Here is a 23,604-nt window from a genome sequence, read left to right as displayed (position 1 = left end):
AGAGACTAGAAACATAAAAATTAAATGCAATGAATGATCTTTGGGTTTTTTTGTTGTTTTTTTTTTTAAGATTTTATTTATTTATTTGACAGACAGAGATCACAAGCAGGCAGAGAGGCAGGCAGAGAGACAGGAGGAAGCAGGCTCCCTGCTGAGCAGAGAGCCCGGGACTCCAAGATCATGACCTGAGCCGAAGGCAGAGGCTCAACCCACTGAGCCACCCAGGCGCCCCAGCAATGAATGATCTTTGACGAGATTCTCCTGAATCTAGTCTGGGGGCCGGGGAGGGGTAGAGGGTGGAGAGAGACTCAACTGCTTTTAAAGCCATTACTGAAATGATAAGGGAAGTCTGAATACAGACAGTATATTATATATTTGACAATATTATTGAAGCAAGGTTAAAATGTATTACTCTTAATGATTCTATAACTGTCCAGAAAGCCCTTGTTTCTCTGCCATACACACCGAAGTATTTAAAGGTGCAAATAAGGGCCCCTGGCGGGCATAGTCAGTAGAGCATGCAGACTCTTGATCCCGGCATTGTGAGTTCGAGCCCCACGTTGGGTGTGGAGCGTACTTAAAAATAAAATCTCTAAAAAAATTTTTTTAATAAAATAAAATAAAGATAAAAATAAATATCCTGATTATCTGCAACTTATTTTCAAAAAGTTCAGGGGGGGAAAAAGTATATACACAAACATACTCAGAAAGAGCAAACGTGACAAAACGCTGGCCGGTGAAGAGAATGTGCGTGTCCACTATATTCACCTTTCACCTTCTCTGCAGGTCAGACATTTAAAAAAAAAAAAAAAAAAAACGTTGAGGAAAAAGGGGGAAAAAAAAATCACACCAATTCTCTAGCCCTGGTTCTGCCACTGACAAGCCGTGAGACCAGCTAACTAACTTAACCTCTGTGCCTCAGCTTACTCATCTGCAAAATGAAGGTAATTGTGGAACTTATTCCCAGGCCGTCGGGAAAATTAAATACAATGATATGTGCCCAGTGTGTGGTGCAATGGCATGGTACATATGTCAAGTCCTCAGTCACGTCTGCTATCAGCAGCAGCAGCATTATCATATGCTCTCCAACCAAACTCTTACAGACCAAATATCACACAGCTTTAAGTTAGAAGCCTGTGCTGAGGTAAATCCTTAGGACTGAAAGATCCATTCCTTGAACTGAAACACAAGGGCGCCTGGGTGGCTCAGTTGGTTAAGCGTCTACCTTCAGCTCAGGTCAATGATCCCGGGGTCCTGGGATCCAGCCCCGCATCGGGCTCTCTGCTCAGCAAGAAGTCTGCTTCTCCCTCTCCCCCACCCCCCTGCTCGTGCTCTCACGCGCATGCACTCTCTCAAATAAATAAGGAAAATCTTAAAAAAGAAGAACACAAGTAAAAGCTAAGGACAGGGGCTCCTCAAAAAAACTAACCTAACCCAAAAAGATATTTCCCAAGTCCCAAAGGGGATCCTAAATAAACCGACCAGTTTATCCAACCCTCTATTGTGGGACACTGAGTTGTTTTTAGTTTAAAGTTTTTTGAACAGTATGACCAGCATCCTGTTACATGTCTCTATGAGCAAGTGTGACAGAATTTTTCTAGAAACTGACTTTCTCTGATGTACTTATTCCCTTTCCTCTAGATTATTCGAGGAGCTATAACTCTACTGCTTTATGAATCTGCTTTTATTATTTTTTTTAATTAAGAAGTAAGTAAATTATGTTGGCCATTAAAAGGAAGAATTAGATCAGCAGAGAACTCAAAAACTTTAAAAAGGAAGTTGCAGAATAGCAGATATATAATAAGACCATGTATATGAATTCTAAAAACACACAAACCAACTTTATATTGTTCACAATAGCACCAAGACAGTACAAGTATAAAAACACATTCAGGAAGGATATATGCCAACCTCTCGATGGTGGTTTCCTCTGGGGAAAGAGGGAGGAGAACGGGACTGGGCAGGGGAACAAAAGGGACCACAACTTCCTCAGTGATGTTAGTTACTTGAAAAAGAAAACTGATCTGAAGTAACTCTTAGAAAGCAATTTTCCCAAAAAGAAATCAACAGAAGGAAAAGGAAAAATGCAAGCCACCAGGTTCAGGATGACTAGAACCAGGATGGAGCACTGTGTGGCTTAAAGACTTGCAACACTCTGTCCACCTCACCCTCAGGGGTTTCCTCAAGGGAGAAGAAGTGCCCATGATGACACCCCTTTTGCCGCATTCCCACATGCCCACTCTCAGGAGGCCACGCCTGAGCCTTGCAAGCGGGCTTGAGTCGCATCTGACACGTAGACCAGGCCTCACCACAGGCCCACAGGCAGGCCTTCAAACTCTCAATGAGGGTAGCAAGTTGTCCTGGAGGGGTTTCAACATTTCCCACCAGAAAAACCCTTGCAGCATTCTCTTTTTCTTCCAACTTACCTGACGGAAAGGGTGAAGTCTCCAGGGTTGCTTTTACTGGGCCTCGCTAAAAAACTGCCATCAACGCCTCTTGTCAACAGCAGGTTTTCGGCCTCCACGCCAGTGATGTTTGGGTGAAACCATCTTGAGTGAGAGAAAAATAGAGCAATGAAAACCAAAATTCTCCAGAAATGCTCCAGAAAGCACTACTTTCCACACCATGACAGCTAAAATGCCCATGAGTAGAGTAGCTAATAAAAATATAAAATAGGACCTTCCTTTCCTCTTAACCCTCTTCTCTTTAATCACCGCCCCCCTCCTTGACTTCCTCTTGGAAGGATCCTGGGATCCGCTAGCGTAGTCAGTGGGGCCAGGGGCATGGTCAGTGGGACTGGGGGTGGGGGTATGGGTACGAAGCCAAGCCCAACGCCCTGAAAAATAGTCCGTATGGTCAGGAGATTGAACACATGGAGTAGAATTAAACAAGTAAAGAAAGAAACTAGTGAATAAATAAACATATTAAGGATAATGAGAGCCAGGTTTCTCACTATTAGAGAGGGGATACAAATATGGAAAGGGGAAAACCAGAATAAACCAGATTAGAATTGGAGGCAATATAAACTCTAGTTTTTTAATACACATATAGAGATGGCTACAGAAATACAGATGTATGGTTCTGTGCAAGTCTATGTGCTTTTGTGCATGCAGATGCATACATATCTTCCTAGTTCTCTCTTCCAAAAGGGCTTGGAAGCAATGATACCCCAGAAGCCATCAGCATAACCAGCCCCGTTATCATGATTTCTAAATACCATTCTCCAACAAAAGGAACTGGGTTCCTTGGAGAAAGAGCTGATTCCAGGTCTGGGGCACTAAAAAAGTAAGATGAGCTTGGAGTACCTTACATGCCACAGTGCCCCGCTCAGCGGGGAGCCTGCTTCTCCCTCCCCCCTCTGCCCCTCCCCCTCCTAGAGCTCTGGCTCTCTCTCTCAAATAAACAAATAAAATCTTAAACAAAAAATACATGGGGACAAAGGGAAAGCTCTTTGCAATAGAATCACAAAGAATAATATATAAGCAATATAGAATATATAATATTCTGTATATGTATATGTAATATATAAGCAGTATAGAAGGTATAAGAGGATTAGAAAATCACCAGTTGGTAACCAGCACATGAATGATTCAGGCAAGAATCATCAGAGGACACTAAAATTGGTGGGTGAACATTTCAGGAAGGATGGTATTTACAACAACTCAAAGAACCTCCCTACAAAATGCTTATTAATTAACAAATAACGAATATTCATGAACCTCATAGTGGAGAACTTGACAGACTCTATCTTAACCAGTTGATGAAAGTTAGCGTCACCGGTTATGGATTAAACTGGCATCATGTGCCTCCTGACGACACTCACTGAGAACACGTGCCATTTCTGTGCTATTGCTGCCAAAAATGCATTACCTAATCGAATTCGGAGGAACATCGGACAAACCCCAAGTGCGTGACATTCCACAAACTCACAGGCACGTACTCCTCAAAAATGTCAAAACTGTGAAGGGGGAGGGGACAGCCAAGGAAGAACTTTCCAGATTACAGGCCAGAAATAGGACACAAGAATACACTGCATGGTTCTTTCTGGGCGTTATCACTGACCAGGGGGAGGCAGAAATTTGATAATAATACTATTATAATGTAAATTTCCTGATTTTGACAAGCATACTGATAACTATGTCTGTGTCTCTGTTTTTAGGAAATACACACTGAAGTATTTTAGAGTAACAAGACATCATATCTGGTACTTACTCTCAAATGGTTCAGACTGAAGTTATACATACAGTGTGTATATATATATATGGGGGGAGGCAAGTGTGTACAATGTTAGCTGCTAAATCTGGGTTAAAAGTACACCGAAGTTGTATTATTCTTACAACATTTGTATAAATTTGAATTATTTCAGAATAAAAAGTTTTTAAAAACACACAAATAGGGACACCTGGGTGGCTCAGTGGGTTAAAGCCTCTGCCTTCGGCTCAGGTCATGATCCCAGAACCACGGTTCTGGGATGGAGCCCAGCATCGGGCTCTCTGCTCAGTAAGGAGCCTGCTTCCCCCTCTCTCTCTCTCTGCTTCCCTCTCTGCCTGCTTGTGATCTCTGTCAAATAAATAAATAAAATCTTTAAAAACAAACAAACAGGGCGCCTGGGTGGCTGGGTCAGTTGAGCTGCTGCCTTCGGCTCGGGTCATGGTCCTGCGGTCCTGGGATCGAGTTCTGCATCGGGCTCTCTTCTCGGCGGGAAGCCTGCTTCTCCCCCTCTCTCTGCCTGCCTCCCTGCCTACTTGTGATCTCTGTCTGTCAAATAAATAAATAAATCTTTAAAAAAAAACACACACACACAAATAACGAAGTCCACCATGAATGCCATCCACTTCAGAGAATTCCTCTCTAGTTCCCAGCAAGATTTCCTTCATGGATTCCAAAAGTCACCAAGATTTGTGGTAAAAAGAGTAATTTCTGAAGTCAAATTATCTGACCTTTATAGGCTAATTCAATACTCCAGGGAACGTACATCATTATTAAATGCAGAGTCTTGGCACTGATAATCAAATGAACTTTCAAGAGACTTCTCTACAAATATTGGCCCAATTACAGTGTGTTAGGACAGTGAAGGAGAGAAAAGGCAAGAGGGAAGAGCTGTCATAAATCATTCATTAAGGGCACGGAGAGCTCTGCAGCCTTGTGATTAGGGCTCTACCGCTTACTAGCTCATGACCCAGGCAAGTTCTTTCCTCCTCGGACTCAGCGTCCTCAAAAAGGCAAGGACTGATCATTTTTTTCTGCAATGATAATTCTTATGTTCCATTTAAGAATAAACTGAGAATCCATACAGTATGATATCATTCAGCCATTATAAGTAACAAATTACTGGGAGCACCTGGATGGCTCAGTTGGCTGAGCAATAGACTCTTGGTTTTGGATCGGGTCAGGAGCTTGGGGTCAGGGGATCGAGCCCCACATTGGGCTCCATACTCAACACAGTGTCTGCTTGAGCAATTCTCTCTCTCCTTCTCCTGCCCCTCCCCTTGCTTGTGTTTTTTCTCTCTCAAATAAATAAATAAGCAAAATCATTAAAAAAAAGTAATGAAGTACTGATAAATGCTACAATTTAGATGAACCTCAGAAATATTAGGCTAAAGGAAAGAAACCAGACACAAGAGGCCACATGTTCTATGATTCCATTGATGTGAAGTATCCAGAATAAGCAAATCCATAGTCAGAAAATAGATTAGTGCTTGCTTTGAGAAGGTGGATAGCTAATAGGTACAGGGTTTCTTTTGGAGATGGTGGGAATGTCCTAAGATTATAGTGCAGTATGTGAATATACTAAAAGCCACTGAGCTGTGTCCTTTAAATATGTATGGTATGTGAGTGATATCTCATTAAAGCTATTCAAAAAAAAAGAATAGGGGCTGGGCAAAAAATAAAATAAATAAAAAACGAAAATAAAAAAGAATAAACTGGGATAATAAAAAAGAGGGCTTACTAAATTCACTCATGCCACAAACAGTGGATACCCAACACAGGCTATGAGGACCGCATGCCAGTTATCAGAATAACCCTGCCCTCAAGAGGGTTTCTTTGCAATGGAGAGATTAAAAAAAAAAAAAAGGGGGGGGTAACTAAATAAAATGTCACATGGTGATAACTGCTACAAGAGGAATAAAGTAATGGGGCACCTTGGTGTCTCAGTCAGTTGAGCACCCAACCCTTGACTCTCTTGGTTTCAGCTCAGGTCATGATCTCAGAGTCATAAGATCAAGACCAGAAACCAGGCTCCCTGCTCAGCAGGGAATCTGCTGGAGATTCTCTCTTTCTCCCTCTCTCTGCCCCTCTGCTCCTCCCCCAACTCATGTACTCTCACTAACAAATTAATAAATTAAATCCTAAAAAAAAAAAAAAAAAAGGTGTGGCACCTGGGTGGCTCAGTCACTTGGGCATCTGCCTTCATCTTAGGTTGTGATCCCGGAGTCCTGGGATCAAGCCCATATCAAGCTCCATATTTGGCAGGGAATCTGCTTCTCCCTCTCCCTCTGCCCCCTCTCCCCTGCTCATTCTCTCTCTCACACACACTCCCTCTGTCAAATAAAATAAATAAAATCTTTTTAAAAAATTTAGGGGTGCCTGGGTGGCTCAGTGGGTTAAAGCCTCTGCCTTCAGCTCAGGTCATGATCCCATGGTCCTGGGATTGAGCCCCGCATCGGGCTCTCTGCTCGGCAGGGAGCCTGCTTCCTCCTCTCTCTCTGTCTGTCTCTCTGCCTACTTGTGATCCCTCTCTCTCTCTCTCTCTCTCTGTCAAATAAATAAATAAAATCTTTTTTAAAAAATTTTTTAAAAAGAGGAAGAAAGCAGCGAGAGGGGATGCTTATATAGGCTACAGGGGAGGTGGGGTTCAGTGATAAGGTAACATCTGACAAGACCTCAAAGAAGCATGGCAGCAACATGCCTGTTTACAGGAGAGGGACATACCAGGCAATGGGCGGACAGTATATGACACGTATGCAAGAGGCCAGTGTGGTTGGGGCAAAATGGGCAAGGGACAGACAGGCAGAGGAGGCCAGTGAGGTAATGAAAAGCCAGACGATGTAGGGCCTTGGAGACACTATAAAAACTTCAACCTTTATTTTTTGTGAAATGGTTAAGGACTGGAAGGTTTAGGCAGAGGAGCAACACGATCTGACTTACATTTTTAAATCACCTTTCAAACTACTGCACAGGGAAAACACACAAGTTAGTTAAGAAAGCCACTGTGATAAATAATCCAGACAAGAAATGATGGTAAAAGGACCAAGGTGGCAGCAGTGGGAGGAGTGATAAAAGTCCAACTAGGATTATCTTCAGGGTAGACAAGAGGATTTCCTAAAGGATTATACATGGAATGGGAAAGAAAAAAGTAAGAACACTCCTAGGTTTGGGGTCTAGTCAACTAGAAGGTTGGAAACATGGAAAGGGGGGCGCCTGGGTGGCTCAGCGGGTTAAGTCTCTGCCTTCAGCTCAGGTCATGATCTCAGGGTCCTGGGATCAAGCCCCCTATCGGGCTCTCTGCTCAGCGGGGAGCCTGCTTCCCCTCTCTCTCTGCCTGCATCTCTGCCTACTTGCCATCTCTGTCTGTCAGATAAATAAATAAAATCTTTAAAAAAAAAAAAAAAGCTCTAGCAGATAAAAAAAAAAAAAACATGGAAAGGGTAGGGAGAGCAAAATCAAGGGTTAGATTTGGTATGTGTTAAGTTCAAGATGCTTAGTTGTCCAAGTGTTGGTGCACACTAAGCACTAAATGTTAAATATTATTATTGACAATCATAACAATAAATGTAAGGTTGTTCTGACAAGGAATAATCTATCAACATTCCTGCTGTTTACATTAACTGAAATTCATCTTATTTTTACTTTTTCCTACACCATCTCACTAGTGTTTTAGGGGGAATCTAAACATCATTCTGACTGGCCTTGAGAAAAATCCCATGGGCTACAGCTAGACAGCCCTCATTCACATCCCAGCTCTGTGAACATGGGCTAGTGATTTCACTTTCCTGTTAACTCATCCAGAAAATGGACATAGTAACAAATACATGTGTGCAAACACACTACTGCCTCCACGAACACAGACACGTGGAATCCTCCTGATCTACACCCCAGTATTTTTCATTTACCACAGCTTGAAGATCCTTCTGTGGCAGTACATTCTTTTTAATGGCTACACAATAGTCCATCGTTGTGAATATACTCGCAAGAATTTAATCCCCATTACAGGACATTTATAGTTTGCCTAGGTTTTGTTATTGCAAATAATGCAGCAGAGGGGCACAGCAGAAGGGCTCAGTCGGTTAAGCGTCCGACTCTTAGTTTTGGCTCAGGTCATGATCTCAGGGTTGTAAGACTGCGCTTCACACTGGGCTCTAAGATCAGTGGGGAGTGGGCTTGGATTCCTGTCCTCTGCCGCTCCCCCAGTGCGCTCGCTTTCTCTAAAATAAATAAATCTTTAAAAAAAAAAAAAAAAAAAAAAGACAAGGGGAGTAGGTGCTGGACCCGAGCAGAGCTGAAGCAGGAGGCACAGGCCGGCTTGGCAAGCAGAAACCATGTCACTGTTCGGGAAACTGTTTAGAGCAGGAGGGGGTAAGGCCAGCAAGGACAGCCTGACCCCTCAGGATGCCATCCAGGGGCTGTGGGACATGTTGGAGATGCCAAGTAGGAGGAAGGAATTCCTGGAGATGAAGTTGGAGGAGGAGCTGACCGGCACCAAGAAGCCCGGCACAGAAAGAAGCCCGTGGGGCCTCTAGGCACCGAAGCGCAGGAAGAGGTACAGAAAGCAGCTGGCGCAGATCGATGGCACACTAGCCACCATCAAGTTTCAGCGGGAGGCCCTGGAGAACGCCAGGACCAACACAGAGGTGCTCAAGAACATGGGCTCTGCTGCTAAGGCCATGAAGGCTGCCCACGACAACACGGCCATCGACAAAATTGATGAGTTAAGGCAGGACATTGCTGACCAGTAAGAACTTGCAAAGGAGCTTTCAACAGCTATTTCAAAACCTGTAGGATATGGAGAAGGGTTTGATGAGGAGGAGCTCATGGCAGAATTAGAAGAATTAGAACAGGAAGAACTAGACAAGAATTTGCTGGAAATCAGTGGACCCGCAACAGTCCCTCTACCAAATGTTCCCTCTATAACCTCACCATCAAAACCCAGCAAGAAGAAGGAAGAGAAAGAGGATGATATGAAGGAATTGGAGAACTGGGCTGGATCCATTTAACTGGTCCAGTGTAGTCCAGACAGACTCTGGTGGGCTGTGCAGTGGACAGGTGCGTGGGGGTGGGGAGGGGGGAGGACATGTGCAGGCAGGTTCCATCACTCCTGAAACTCCCCGCAAAGCAGTAGGGCTGCATCACTGCTCACTCTCCGCATAGCACGCTCTGCACCCAGCAAGACGGGGAGAGGGGCAAGGGCGGGGGTGGGGGGTGGGGTGGGAGATGCCTGCTGTTTATAATGTTGAATTTCTGCAAAATAAACTGTATTTGCAAATCCAAAAAAAAAAAAAATCAATACAGCAGAAGACATCCTTTACAATCATTATTATACACTTTTTCAAGTACATCCGTAAATTGGATTTTCAGAAAATTGCTTTGGCAAGAGTTTGCCTTTCACTTTGACAAATCTCCCCAGCGGCACTCAAAAGAAGGTGCCAGTTTCGACTCCCAGAAATTGAGTGTGAAAGCCCCTGTTTTCTCTCACTTTTGCCAATACTGCATATATTACCAAATTTTTTCATCTTGGTCGATCTGATTCATGGAAAAAAGTACCATTCTAGTTTGCATTTCTGTGTGACACTAAGCACTTTTTTATGTTTTCAGAGCCCCTTTTTCTTCCTTTTCTGTGAGTTGTCAGTTTCTCATTGTTCGCTTTCTCTTGCATTTTTTTCCGTCTTATTGATTTACAGGAGCCCTTGAAATAACCAGAAAATGATTCTTTATTATATGCGTGGCAAATATTCATCTTAGCTTTTTGCACTTTTCACTGTTTGTGGTATTCTTTTTCCACAGAAATTCACCTTGGCATGGTTAAATTTATCGGGTTTTTTCCTTTATGATTTTGGGGTTTCTCACTATGGTTAGAAAAACTTAATTCATAGCACTGTTGTGAGACACAAATAAGTTAATACACATAAAATGCTTAGCACAGAACCAGCCCTTAAGAGTTTCACCTTTGGAACTAGGAATTTAGTTTTTAGGCCGAATAAAATACTTACAACAAAGGCACAGATTTTCACAGGACCCTGCAAGGTGTGGCCCCAACCTAATTCTCTCTCTCTCTCTCTCTTTTTTGTTTAAGATTTATTTATTTATGAGAGAGAGAGAGAGAGAAAGAGATTGAGCATGAGAGGGTAAGGGGAGAGGGAGAAGGAGAGAGAATCTTAAGCAGACTCCCTACTGACCACATAGCCACAACCCAGAGATCATGATCTCAACCAAAATCGAGAGTCAGATGCTTAACGGACTGAGCCACCCAACTGCCCTCCAACTTGACTCTCTTATTCTGGTGACTTCTCTGTTTTCTTCAAGTATGCCCCATGTGGCCTCTGCACGTGCTTTTCTTCGGACGCTCCCATCTCACCTTTTCACAGCACCCTGAGCATCCCCTGGGTGATATCAACATGAAATCTAATCACACATCCATCCAAATACCAGGTTAAAGACTTGACTGGCAGCTCCCAAGAGAGAGAACCTGTCTGCTACCGTACCAATGTGTACCTCTAGCTCCACACAAAGGGGCTAACACATGATTCTTTAAATATTTGTGATTAGAAAGGAAGGACAAAAGCAGACGTTGTGGGAGATGGGAACGCCTGTCAGGGCTCTTCCACATCCATAGTTCCCCATTGATATAGGTCATAGGTGGTGTCACAAGAGGCTGTCAGAAGAGAAGTGTCAGCTGGCAAAGGCTCTCTTCAGACCTACCCCACTAGCTCTTCAAAAAAAAAAAAAAAATTATTTCTAGTACACAATTTTTATCCGATTTGTAGTGCTAAGGTGGTTATCTTCCCTTATCTGCATGGTTACAATTTTAATATTTTTTCCAAAGCAGAGGCACTTGGGTAGCTCAGTCAGTTGAGTGTCTGCCTTCAGCTCAGGTCATGATGTCTTGGTCCTGGGATCTGAGCCCTTGCGTCGGGGTCTCTGCTCAGCAAAGAGTCTGCTCCTCCCTCTCCCTCTGGCCCTGCCCTCTCTTGGGTGTGTGTATGTGCACACATGCTCTCTAAAATAAATAAATAACATCTTAAAAAAAAAAAAAGAATTTCCTTATGCACAGGTCCAGGACACCTTGTGCATAAGGCAAAAATGTGTCCCAAAGCCTCCCAAAGCATTTGAAAAACCCTAAATTTGATACCTTAACTATACCAGGAGGGAAAGAACTCTTGGTCTGCTTCTCTGTGTCTCTGTTACCACTCTTGCACCTTTACAGTACTTCACCCAGCTTTGTTGTGTGCCCCTCATCTGTGAATGTGCAGGTGTTCATAACCATGGTAACAAATACATATTAAAAAACAAATGAGATGCTTGGGTGGCTCAGTCGGTTAAGCACTTGACTCCTGATTGCATCTCAGGTCATGATCTCAGGGTCATGAGATCCAGCCCCATAATGGGCTCTGCACTGGGCGTGGAACCTGCTTAAGATTCTTTCTCCCTTAGGGCGCCTGGGTGCCTCAGTTGTTAAGCGTCTGTCTTCAGCTCAGGTCATGATCCCAAAATCCTGGGATTGAGCCCCACACCAGGCTCCCTGCTCCATGGGAAGCCTGCTTCTCCCTCTCCCACTTCCCCTGTTTCCTCTCTGGCTGTGTCTCGATCTGTCAAATAAATAAATAAAATCTTTAAAAAAAAAAAAAAAAGAAAAAGATTCTCTCTCCCTCTCTCTCTGCCCCTCCCCCACCTTGCACTATCTCTAAAACAAAACAGGGGCTCAGGGTTCTTTCTATAGGACAAGTTAAATAAAGTAGACCACATTGTGCACCCCCATAAACAAACCCCATTTAAAGCAATGAAATTTTATATTTAATCGGGACATTGGAAGAAAAGAACCAAAGTCATAAACATTGCTACAAAGTTTGGCAACCATTCTACCAGGGTTCTGGTAGATAGAATATAAACTGTTTAGTTTTCGGCTTTAATTTATGAGTCAGAAGAAAATATAATTTTCTTTCTATTAAGTGCATTTTTTAAAAATCACACCTATATTCTGGATTTGTTTTTCCCTTCAACAAAGCCAGTAAGCAAACATATTTGAAAGAAATATATGTATTTTCATTTACTAATATGAGTTGCATTTTTCTAAACATATTAAATTTTTTTCCCCTTCCTAATTATTTGGATTGGAGAAGGTCAGGATAAGGCACAGGTTTATGTTTTTGCATCTTGCAATTTAATTCGGAAAGAAATATTTCAAAGTACGTAAAAAGTATATATATTTCTGTATGTTTTTAAAAAGCTACTGCTGTATAAAACTGAGGTATAACTTTATTTTTTTTTAAGATTTTATTTATTTTATTTATTTAACAGAGAAAGACACAGCGAGAGCAGGAACCCGAGCACGAGCAAGAGAAGTGGAAGAGGGAAAAATGGGCTCTGCACTGAGCAGGGAGCCCGACGCAGGACGCCATCCCAGGACCCAGGGATCCTGACCTGAGCCAAAGGCAGATGCTTAAGCATCTTAAGCCACGCGGGTGCCCCTGAAGTATAACTTTAAATGTCCCTGTTATGCAATTAGCAAGCATCTTACTACAGTAAAGACTGGATATGCCAAGAACCATCAACGGGTGCTAAGTCTAGGGAGAAACTGGGGGGTGGGGTGGGGAGCAGGATACCTGCATGGTCTTACACTGTGTCTTCATTAACCACTGATTAGTTACAAGGGAAAAAATATGGGGCGCCTGGGTGTCTCAGTTGGTTAAGCATCTGCCTTTGGCTTAGGTCATGATCCCAGAGTCCTGGGATCGAGTTCCACATCCATTTCCTAGCTCAGTGGGGAGCCTGTTTCTTCCTCTGCCAGCTGCTCCCCCTGCTTGTGCTCGCTCTCTCTCTCTCTCTCCCTCTCCCTCTGACAAATAAATAAAATCTTTACCAAGAAAGAAAAAAAGAGGGAAAATATTATACAAAGGAGAAAATGGACAAACCCTTAACCAGGTAGTCACTGATAATTAACATCACCAGCAGACATCATGCATCTCGAGATACAATACTCCAGAAGAATACAGTATCGCCTACATAGTACTCTGGCTGAAATCTAGTAATGATGAAACAAATTCAAAATGAGAAATATTTTATTTTAAGAGGGGAAAGGGGAGAGATCACTAGCATAAAAGACAAAAGGTTGTAGAAGTATTCTAGAATAAAGAGATCTAACAACTAAATACAACTGAATCCCGTACTAGAAGAGGAAAAAAAAAATGCTATGAAGGACATGATTGGGTCAACTGGCACAACTGGAATACAACAGGTTAGATAAAAGGATTATTACCGGGGTGCCTGGGTGGCTCAGTGGGTTAAAACCTCTGCCTTCCGCTCGGGTCATGATCCCAGGGTCCTGGGATCAAGCCCCGCACTGGGCTCTCTGCTCAGCAGGGAGCCTGCTTCCTCCTCTCTCTCTGCCTGCCTCTCTACTACTTGTGATCTCTGTCTGTCAAATAAATAAATAAAATATTAAAAAACAAAAAAAAAGGATTATTACCGATGGTAAAATTACTAGTTAAAAATTTTAAAAGATGGGGATCCTGGGTGGCTCAGGCAGGTAAGTGTCTGCCGTCAGCTCAGGTCATGATCCCAGGGTCCTGGGATCAAGCCCCATGTCAGGCTCCCTGCTCGGTGGGGAGCCTGTTTCTCCCTCTCCCTCTGCCTACTTGTTCTCTCTCTCTCCCCTCTGTTAAATAAATAAATAAAAATCTTTTTTTAAAAAGATAACTTTATTCTTAGAAAATAAACACTGAAGTATTTAGGATCAAAGGGCTATGATTTACGTAATTTATCTTCAAATTTTGAAGAAAAAATTACACAATATTATATATGTGTATTTACACACACACACACACACACACACACACACACACACACAAAACGTGAAGCAAATGGGATGGGAAGTTAACAGTTGTAAATCTGGGTAAATGGTATTCCACCCGTATGCATGTTCTTTGCATTATTCTTATTCTTATAATTTTTCTCAAAGTTTGAAACAAATTCCAAGTAAAGTTAAAAATTATTTTAAAATTTTCTGAAAAATCCATTTGCTCAAGACACCAGCATGATTCCCATCATCAGTGAGTTATCCATCCTTATCCCTGAAGCTGGCTATACTAGGTACCAAAAAGGGATGACAGGGAGAAGACAGAGATGAGAACTTACATGGAGAGAGAGTATGGGGACAGAAAGAAGACAGATTTATAGTTTTACTACCAATAATATTATATATTTAAATAAGAACTTACAAATTATGAAATCAAGAAGATCTCTCCACGCTTATTACAAAGGTTTTTTTTCAGCAATTGTGAACCAGTTCCAACAGCAAGAACAAAATAATGTTGGATTGGCTATCATACTTTATGGCTGGTTAAAATTACGGTAACATTTACTGAATGCCATGTGCCAATGTAACCATTACAGTCTCCTATTTACTTCTAAAAGTTTCTAAAGCAGGATCTAAACCCACAGCTTGTCTTCTTGTAACCACATGTTCTCACCTTTGCATGTTTCACAGAAATAAACGCTTACACAGAGTATCCTGCTGGTGCTGAAGGTGCAAAAGATATTATAAATTGACTTCCACTGCGGAAAGTGTATGTAAACACCACTCTACCCATCACGTAGATCGACAAGAGGAGATAAGGCCAACGGTTGTCTCTTTACCCCTTTATTAAATAAACTCTATTATCTCCTTTACAACTTACAATTATACCGATCATGTTATTAAGAATGAACAGAGGAGGGTGATGTTTACATGGGAAACTGTAAACAGCATTTAAAACAAAGACCGGACAGAGCAAGGGCTTAATAAACATTGGCTATCACCTTTGTTAGCATTATTATTACTGGTGGAAAACAGCAGGAAAGATTCTTCTCAGGCATAATTATGTCAGTATCACACAGGCCACTCTGACATATGTATCATTTATGTTACACTGCCTTTTAATAAACTTAACTTCAGGGTTCAGGGGCTATCCCTACATTATTTCAAATAGCATATAATTAGAAATTAAAAAGTTCTAGTCCATAACCTATGTACTTGAGAGCTTTGATTTATTTTAAACTCTTCTTCCTTAGCAATTTTTTCAAAAAGCACTGGTAATCCCCAAAAACTTTTTCCCACTTACATTTAATATTTGTGTTCAATCACTGATGTGTAGCGTGCTTATTACTACTAAGGAGAAGCTGGAGTTCACTCCATCCCTTAGAATTAGGAAGGGTAAAGACAAACAGTAGAATTAATATCATGGGGCTGGCCTCAAGAATTATGAACAATTGTAATATTAGGTACTGAGGCCATACATCTCGAAGCCTGGCCCCATTTCCCACCTGGTGTGAATGTAAGTAGTACAGGTTAGTCTAACCTTAAAAAAAAAAAAAAAAGTAGCATAAATGCATCTGCATTACCTGAAAAGATGGGAAAATGCAAATTAGCAGAACTCCACTTGAGTTTATCAACAAAGTGATTAATACCACGGGTCTAAGGGTATCAGATGAGAAGAGACAGATAAATTTCCAGTCCTCCCATGTACATACTAGTCATTTAATTAATGGCTGTTGATGGAATGAAATTGGGGGGGCTGGATAAAAAACAGGTAGGATAAGACATCAGGAGGAAGGAAGTAGAGAAAAAGTCACATGGGCGAGAGGGAAGGAAAAGTGTCCCCCTTTTGCTCATTCCAACATCTGCAAACCTGCCGCCCCTGACAACCCCTTCTAACTGGCCACCTTCTGGCGTTATTACTTAATAAGGGTCTCAGGTCACACATGGCTTAGGCAGGTACCACCCATCTCTTCCAAGGAGCTGAAAGCATGTGTGCCCGCACACACACACATACACACCACCACTTGTAAGAAAGAGCCACAAATCAATGTCCAAAACGAAATGCCTAAAACACAGGAGCCTGAGCGAGCTTGAAGAAACAAAAGACAGAATCCCTGCCTGCAGGGGAGTTTACAAACCTAAACAATTTGTTAGGAAATCACACCAGGAATCTATATAACCACCCACCTCCCTACCCCCAACCCTCCCTGTCCGTGAAGGCAGATTCTGCAAAGCCTTAGCTCTCTGAGGATAGGAACTTACTTATGTCAAGTGAGTCTTAAAAAAAAAAAAGCTGATGAACCAAAAAGAAAATACAATCATGCTGAATATTTTGTTTTATCTAGGCACCCTCTTCCCCCAGTGTTGTGGGGAAACAGTTAAGCAGGCCAATAATTTCAGGAACTTATTCTTATTCAAGGCTGCCATGCTAAGAAGATAATTTAAACTAGGGATCCAAAGTCTAATTTCAGTTTCTCGACTAAATATAAAGTGACACTGGGTATATCTTTCTTACCAGCTGCTCTGAAAAAAATCATTATCTTTGTCCTTGGGGAGAAAGTTTATAGTTTGGTACTTGCTGCAGATTATAAGAATATTCCTCTTTTCTAATTAAATTTTAATATCCTATAGGAAAAGGGTAAGTCATGAAGAAAGGGCAGTCAATGGGGACAAGCAGTCTAAGTAACAAGCTAGAAAAAAGTTGTTGAGGCAGCTTTTTAATGGTAGCGGATAGCTCTGTCTTTATGATATCTTCTCATGGAGCTTCAGTGCTTAGCACCACAGCTCTGACGACAAGGCAACAAAAGCAAACTGCCTCTGAAAGTCTTTCTACAAACGGCTTCTACCTTAGTTCAAAGCCTCTCTCTCACTTGTCTGCTCTCCCCAAGTCCACTCATGTCTCCTACAATCCTTCCTTCACAGTAGCCAGAGGGATATTTTTAAACTGACCAGCTCATGCCACTCCCCTGATCACATCCTTCTATGGCTTTACGCTGCTCTTAAAATACAATCCAAGCTCCTCGCCATGGCCCACATGACCCTCGAAGACCTCATAAGGTCCTGTGTGGTCCAGTCCCCACCTACCTCCCTAGCATCCCCAGTGCGCTCCCTTCTGCTCTTGAAGTGCTCCAAGAACTTCCCCACCTCAGCCCTTCCACACTCGCTATCTCCCAACACCTGAATACCGAGGGCCTAGCACAGCGCCTGGCACACAGTAATCCCATAATAATAATTCTTAAGTGAGTGGATCAATGTTTCATTAGAATGGTTCCATGGGGAGGGCCTGGGTGGCTCAGATGGTTAAGCATCTGCCTTCAGCTCAGGTCATGATCTCCAGTTCCTGGGATGGAGCCCCATGTCGGGCTCCCAGCTCAGCAGGGAGTCTGCTTCTATCTCTCCCTCTGCCTCTCTTCCTGCTTGTGCTCTCTCTCTCAAAGGAATAAGTAAAATCTTTAAAAAAAGAAGAAGAAGAAGAATGGTTCCATGGGAGGATAAAGACTTGCATCTAGAATCCACTACCTTTCCAAGCAACATATCCTATGTCTGTATATATTTATGTGTGTATATACAGACACATACAGTGTATTTATATGTATACATATACATATGTATTCTAAACAGAATATCCTCTCCTGATAAATTTCTATTTCAGTTTGGTACTAGCTTTACCAAACTCATTTGATGCTGGCACACAAGTCTGTCTCCCTCTCTGAATTCAATGCTCCTTGCAACCATGAATAACATCTTCCACATTTCAACGTTGTCAAGGACCACAGCACATGTAAGTTTGCAAAATACACACAACCCTCCGAATCGCAGTAGTGAACTGAGCTCCCATTTAGGGAGTTTGAATCCAGTTGAGGGTGTTAAAGCCTTGGCCACAGTCCACAACTCCCACAGAGAGTGAGCATTTGCCTTGTCTTAAAGGTGAGGCAGTATCTGCCTAGCCTTAGAAATGTCAGCGTCAGATGGCAAGTGCTGTCTGTTTCCCAGAGGGAAAGAGGAATAAGGACAGTATCCTATTGTTCTACAGCTGCCTGACAAAGCACACTAAGGCCCACTAGTAACAATCACAAACTTGAGCTGGCTCTGCTTTTTCAGGATCTTGTGTGTTCTCTAAGTCTCTGCACTGACCATCCGCAAGAAGGGTAAGTAATCTTAGCAGTGGCCCCTGCCTTTGAGCAGTTCTGGCCAAAACCCGGAGCTGACATCGGGACACAACATTAATGAAGTCATCCCAGTCGCAACTGGGAAGGCCAAGGCCTGTTATTTTTCAGCAAGGCACATTTACTTACTCCCACAGGAGAGAAACCAACATGGCCACCAGGAGAGCCTGGGACAAAACGTACTTGACCAGCAACAGATAAACCAAAAGCCTGGAGTCTGAGAACAAGCTAAACGTTCCGCTCCTCTCTGGCTCAAGTCACCGTACATCATCTTTCAGAGAACAAAAGCAAATGGAGGGGCGCCTGGGTGGCTCAGTCAGTTAAGCGTCTGCCTTCGGCTCTGGTTATGATCCCAGGGTCCTGGGATGGAGTCCCATGTTGGGCTCCCTGCTCAGCGGGAAGCCTGCTTCTTCTCCTTCTCTCTCCCTCTGCTCCTATCCCTGTTAGTACTCTCTAATAAATAAACAGTCCTAAAAAAAAAAAGGAAAAGGAAAGGACCTGCCATATGCTGAAAGAGGGCTTGGAGAATGCAGGCAATTTTGTCAGCTGAGCAAGGCAGAGTGATGCACACCAGCAACCTCAAAAATCTAAATTCGGTACTGCCACCACTGAATCACCTGTAGGGGGGTGGGTGGGGAGTCATTTCATTGTTCACTGCCTTCATTTCCCTACTTACGATGTTGAGAAATAGCAGTATACTGAATATGCTGACATTTTAATTACAGAATGCATACAAAGTCTAATCTTATACACACCAAGAAGAATTTTTTTTTAAAGATTTTAGGGGCGCCTGGGTGGCTCAGTGCGTTAAGCCGCTGCCTTCGGCTCAGGTCATGATCCCAGGTCCTGGGTTCGAGCCCCACATCGGGCTTTCTGCTCAGCAGGGAGCCTACTTCCTCCTCTCTCTCTGCCTGCCTCTCTGCTTACTTGTGATTTCTCTCTGTCAAATAAATAAATAAAATCTTTGAAAAAAAAAAAGATTTTATTTATTTATTTGATAAAGATCACAAGTAGGCAGAGGCAGACAGAGAGAGAGGGAAGCAGGCTCCCCGCTGAGCAGAGAGCCCGACGCGGGGCTTGATCCCAGAACCCTGGGATCATGACCTGAGCTGAAGGCAGAGGCTCTAACCCACTGAGCCACCCAGGCGCCCCCAAGAAGAATTATTGTGATAATTAGGCAAAATGAAACTGAGAATAACACTGGTCACTCAGGAGTCAACTCCTGTGGTCACCTCCTCAGAGAGATCATTCCTAAATTCATCAAACTAACATTACCCCCACTTGTTTTGCTTTTTTGCCTTCCCAGCAGTTACTACTACCTGAAATTGTAATCTTCATTCGCAGGTTTTTCTTTTCTCTCCCTCTCTCAACCAAATGAATAGCATCTTTGCCAATCTTACTGCTTTATCCTGCCTGGTTCAATAACTATTTGATTGAATTAATACCAAGGTTAAAAATAATTTGAAAAAGAAAAACAAAGCTGGAAGACGAACATTGATCTCAAACCTTATAATAAAACTACAATAATCAAGACCATGTGTACTGGCATATGGACAGATAAACAGATCAATGAAACAGCATGGATTCCAGAAACAGACCCACATATAAATGGACAAAAGATTTTCTACAAAGATACAAATTCAAAAGAAACAGTCTTTTCAACAAACAGTGCTAAAACTGGATATCTATATGCAAAATATATATATATACGTGTGCACATACATAAAATCTTCACACCTCACCATATACAAAAATTAACTCAAAGTGCATCATAAACCTATTAGAAAACATTTGGGACCTTGGGTTAATTAAGCAAAGATTCCTTAGCATGATCCATTAAAAAAAAAATTGAGGGGCACCTGGCTGGCTCAGCCAACAGAGCATATGACTCTCGATCTCTGGGTTGTAAGTTCAAGCCCCATGTGGGGTGTAGAGATTACTTAAAAATAAAATCTTTTTGAATTAATTAATTAATCAATTAATTTAATAAAAATAAAAATTGATAAACTGGATTTCATCAAAATTTAAAACCTCTGTTCTTTCTAAAGGGACTGTTAAAAAAAAAAAAAAACATGAAAAGACAATGGGGCTCAGTCAGCTAAGCATCCAACTCTTGGTTTCGGTTTAGGTCATGATCTCAAGGTTCTGGGATCCAGCCCTGCATCAGGCTCTGCACTCAGGGGGAGTCTGAGGAATCTGCTTGAGGATTCTCTTCCTCTCCCTCTCCCCCTCTCCCCACTCATGGGTGTATGGGTGTGTGTGTGTATGTGTGTGTGTGTGTGTGTGTGTGTGTGTGTGTGTGAAATACATAAATAAATATTTTAAAAAGGGGGGGCACCTGGGTGGCTCAGTTGGTTAAGCATCTGTCTGCCTTTGGCTCAGGTCATAACTTCAGGGTCCTGGGATGGAGTCCTGAACCCTGTTCTCTGCTTAGAAAAGAGTCTGCTTCTCCCTCACCCTCTTGCCCACCACCCCCACCTATGCCTGTGCACTCTCTCTCTCAAATAAATAATATCTTTAAAAAAAAAAAAGATGAAAGACAAACCACAGACTAAGAGAAAATATTTGCAATTCTGATAAAGGACTTGTTTCCAGAATGAAGAATTCTTTTTTTTTTTAAAGATTTTATTTATTTATTTGACAGAGAGAGCAAGAGAGAGCAGAAGCATGGAGGGAGAGGGAGAAGCAGGCTCCCTGCTGAGCAGAGTCTGACCCAAGGGTTCAGATCCCAGGACCTTGAGATCATGACCTGAGCCAAAGACAGATCCTTAACTGACTGAGCCACCCGGGTGCCCCTGGAATAAAGAATTCTTGAATCTCAATTAAAAAAAAAACTGAGTAAAAATGGGGGAAAATATTTGATCAAATAGACATGTCACCAAAGAAAATATACAGATGGCAAATAAGCACATGAAAAGATGATCAACATCATTAGTCACCAAGGAAAATATGAATTAAAACTACAATGAGGGGGTGCCTGGGTGGCTCTGTCAGTTAAGCATCTGCCTTCAGCTCAGATCATGATCCCAGCATCCTGGGATCAAGCCCCACGTCAGGCTACCTGCTCAAGGGGAGTCTGCTTCTCCCTCTCCTCCCCACTTGTGCTCTCTGTTGCCATCTCTCCCTTTTTGTCAAATAAATAAGTAAAATCTTTTAAAAAAATAAAAAATGAAAACGACAATGAGGGGTGCCTGGGTGGCTCAGTCAGTTAAGTGTCTGTCTTCAGCTCAGGTCATGATCTCAGGGTCTTTACATCTGGCCCTCTGCTCAGCAGGGAGTTTGCTTCTCCCCTGCCCCTGCCCCCATCGCTCATACACATGAGCACTTGCTCTCTCTCTCAAATAAATTTAAAAAAATCTTTAAAAAAGAAAACTACAATGTGATACCATGACAGATCCACTAGAATGGCTAAAATTTAGAAATTGACCATACCAAGTGTTGTTAAAGGTGTGGAGTAACTAGAACTCTAATGTGCTACTAGTAGGAATATAAATGGTATAACTACTTTGGAAAAGTTTGGCAATTTCTGGAGAAGTTAAATATGCATTAACTAGATGAGCCAGCCATTCCCCCAAGAGGTATTTTGGTAAATACCTCTTGTGCACAAACATTCACAGCAGCTCTATTTGTGACAGCCAAACTCCAGAACATTCCAAATGTTTCCATCAACAGGTGGATGGATAAACAAATGGTAGTACACCCATACGATAGGATATTACCAAGCAATAAAAAGAAATGAACTTTTTGATACATACTACAACATGATGAATCTCAACGTAACTATGCTGAGTATAAGACACCAGACATAAAATTCCATTTATATAAAATTCTAAGATTTGTAAACTAAGGTGTAGTGACAGAAAGCAGAACAGTGGTCCCCTGACAAGGAAGGGATTTAAAAAGTCACAAGGAAACATCATACAGGGTGATGGACATGTTCATTATCTTCACGATGATGATGGTTTCATGACTATGTGCATGTATCCAAATATCAAATTGTATGCTTAAATATATGTAATCTAATGCATGTCATTTATACCTCAATAAAGGGGTTAAAGGGGTGCCTGGGTGGCTCAGTGGGTTAAGCCTCTGCCTTCAGCTCAGGTCATGATCTCAGGGTCCTGGGATTGAGCCCTACATCTGGCTCTTTGCTTAGTAGGGAGCCTGCTTCCCCCTCTCTCTCTGCCTGCCTCACTGCCTACTTGTGATCTCTCTGTCAAATAAGTAAATAAAATCTTTAAAAAAAAAAACCTGGTTAAAAATAATAAAACAAACCTGCAATCTGAAAATATAATAAATAATTTCCAATTACATGTGTTATGTTCACAAGCTGACTTTTTAGGTGGCACGCATTTCTTTTCAATAACATAAGAGGGCCAGAGAAACGGAATGATCTTTGCCACTTGCAGCTTTGGCCATACCCCCAACTTCTCCAATTCTACACTAACAAGCTGGACAATGTAGGGTCTATTACTACTCGGCCCCTTCCCCACTCCCAACCCCCAGTCTTTTTGTCTCCTAAAGAAGCAGATCCTTACTTGTCTGGAACAGCAGACACAAGGAACAAAAGGTTCAATGACTATTTGACAGATTAAAGAATAGACAACTGTTTTATTTAAAAGCTCCCTAAAGAATTAGAACATTTGAGGCTATACACTGTTCCTCTGAAATGCAGTTCTATATTACCCAGATTTGTAAGCACTTGGCCAGGAGACCTGTCCAAATCACTCACTTCCTAAGAGGTTTTGGTTTTGTTTTCTCTCCCTCTTTTCATTCCACAAATAAATAATTTGCAGGTGTATTTTGAGAAGACATGCCCAGTATTTTGAAAATTCTCTCAAATAACCCCAACAGCTTGAAACAGTTTTTCCAATGTCTAAGACAGTGACCATAGCAAGCCAATAAAGGAAAAGACCAAACAATGGGTCTTATGTGTGAATCGTATATAGAGTGGCAATACAAAATAACAGGATCATTTTCTGAAAACAATAGGTCACAATGCAGTTCAACAACAAAATAAGGCTTACAAATGATTAACAATAGTTATAAAATAATAATAGCAACATGGTGATTAAACAGTGGGGATTCTGGCTCCACCACTTATTGGTTCAGTGACTTCAGGCAAGCTGCCTAACTTCTGAAAATCAGTTTACTCATCTTTAGAACCAGGATAATAGAAAGAAGAAGAAGAATTCCTCTTCTCATAGGGTTACAGTGAGAATTAAATGTGTTTGACTTATAGTAAGAGCTAAATAAACGTTAGCTATTAGAAGTATTATTATCTTGAACCTGCAAAGGATCTCATTAATTCACTAATCCTCCTTTGACTCTTAGGTGCAAAATCCTGTCACTTATTAGCATGAAACTTCTGAGCCTCAGTTTCCACATCCGTAAAACGGGGGCGATTAATGTTACCTGACTTTCGAG

At 42.0% G+C, this 23,604-nt stretch overlaps 1 protein-coding gene and 1 pseudogene across 2 annotated transcripts in view; one reads left to right on the top strand and one right to left on the bottom strand.

The window, feature by feature from the left end:
• The window catches only part of PTPN11 (protein tyrosine phosphatase non-receptor type 11), an 82,378-nt gene that overhangs the window by 57,899 nt on the left and 875 nt on the right, over positions 1-23,604 (bottom strand). For both annotated transcript variants that reach the window (XM_047696836.1, XM_047696837.1), the window contains exon 2: positions 2,427-2,549. In XM_047696836.1, the coding sequence (XP_047552792.1) occupies positions 2,427-2,549 (123 nt within the window). The remainder of the gene's footprint in view (positions 1-2,426; positions 2,550-23,604) is intronic.
• On the top strand, positions 8,502-9,246 carry LOC125081918 (charged multivesicular body protein 4b-like; annotated as a pseudogene).

This window comes from Lutra lutra, chromosome 12 (assembly GCF_902655055.1).
Source record: "Lutra lutra chromosome 12, mLutLut1.2, whole genome shotgun sequence".
In the NCBI taxonomy this organism is placed as follows: Eukaryota; Metazoa; Chordata; class Mammalia; order Carnivora; family Mustelidae; genus Lutra; species Lutra lutra.
Note: the sequence above shows the minus strand (reverse complement) of the source record. Positions and strands in the feature narration are given on the sequence as shown.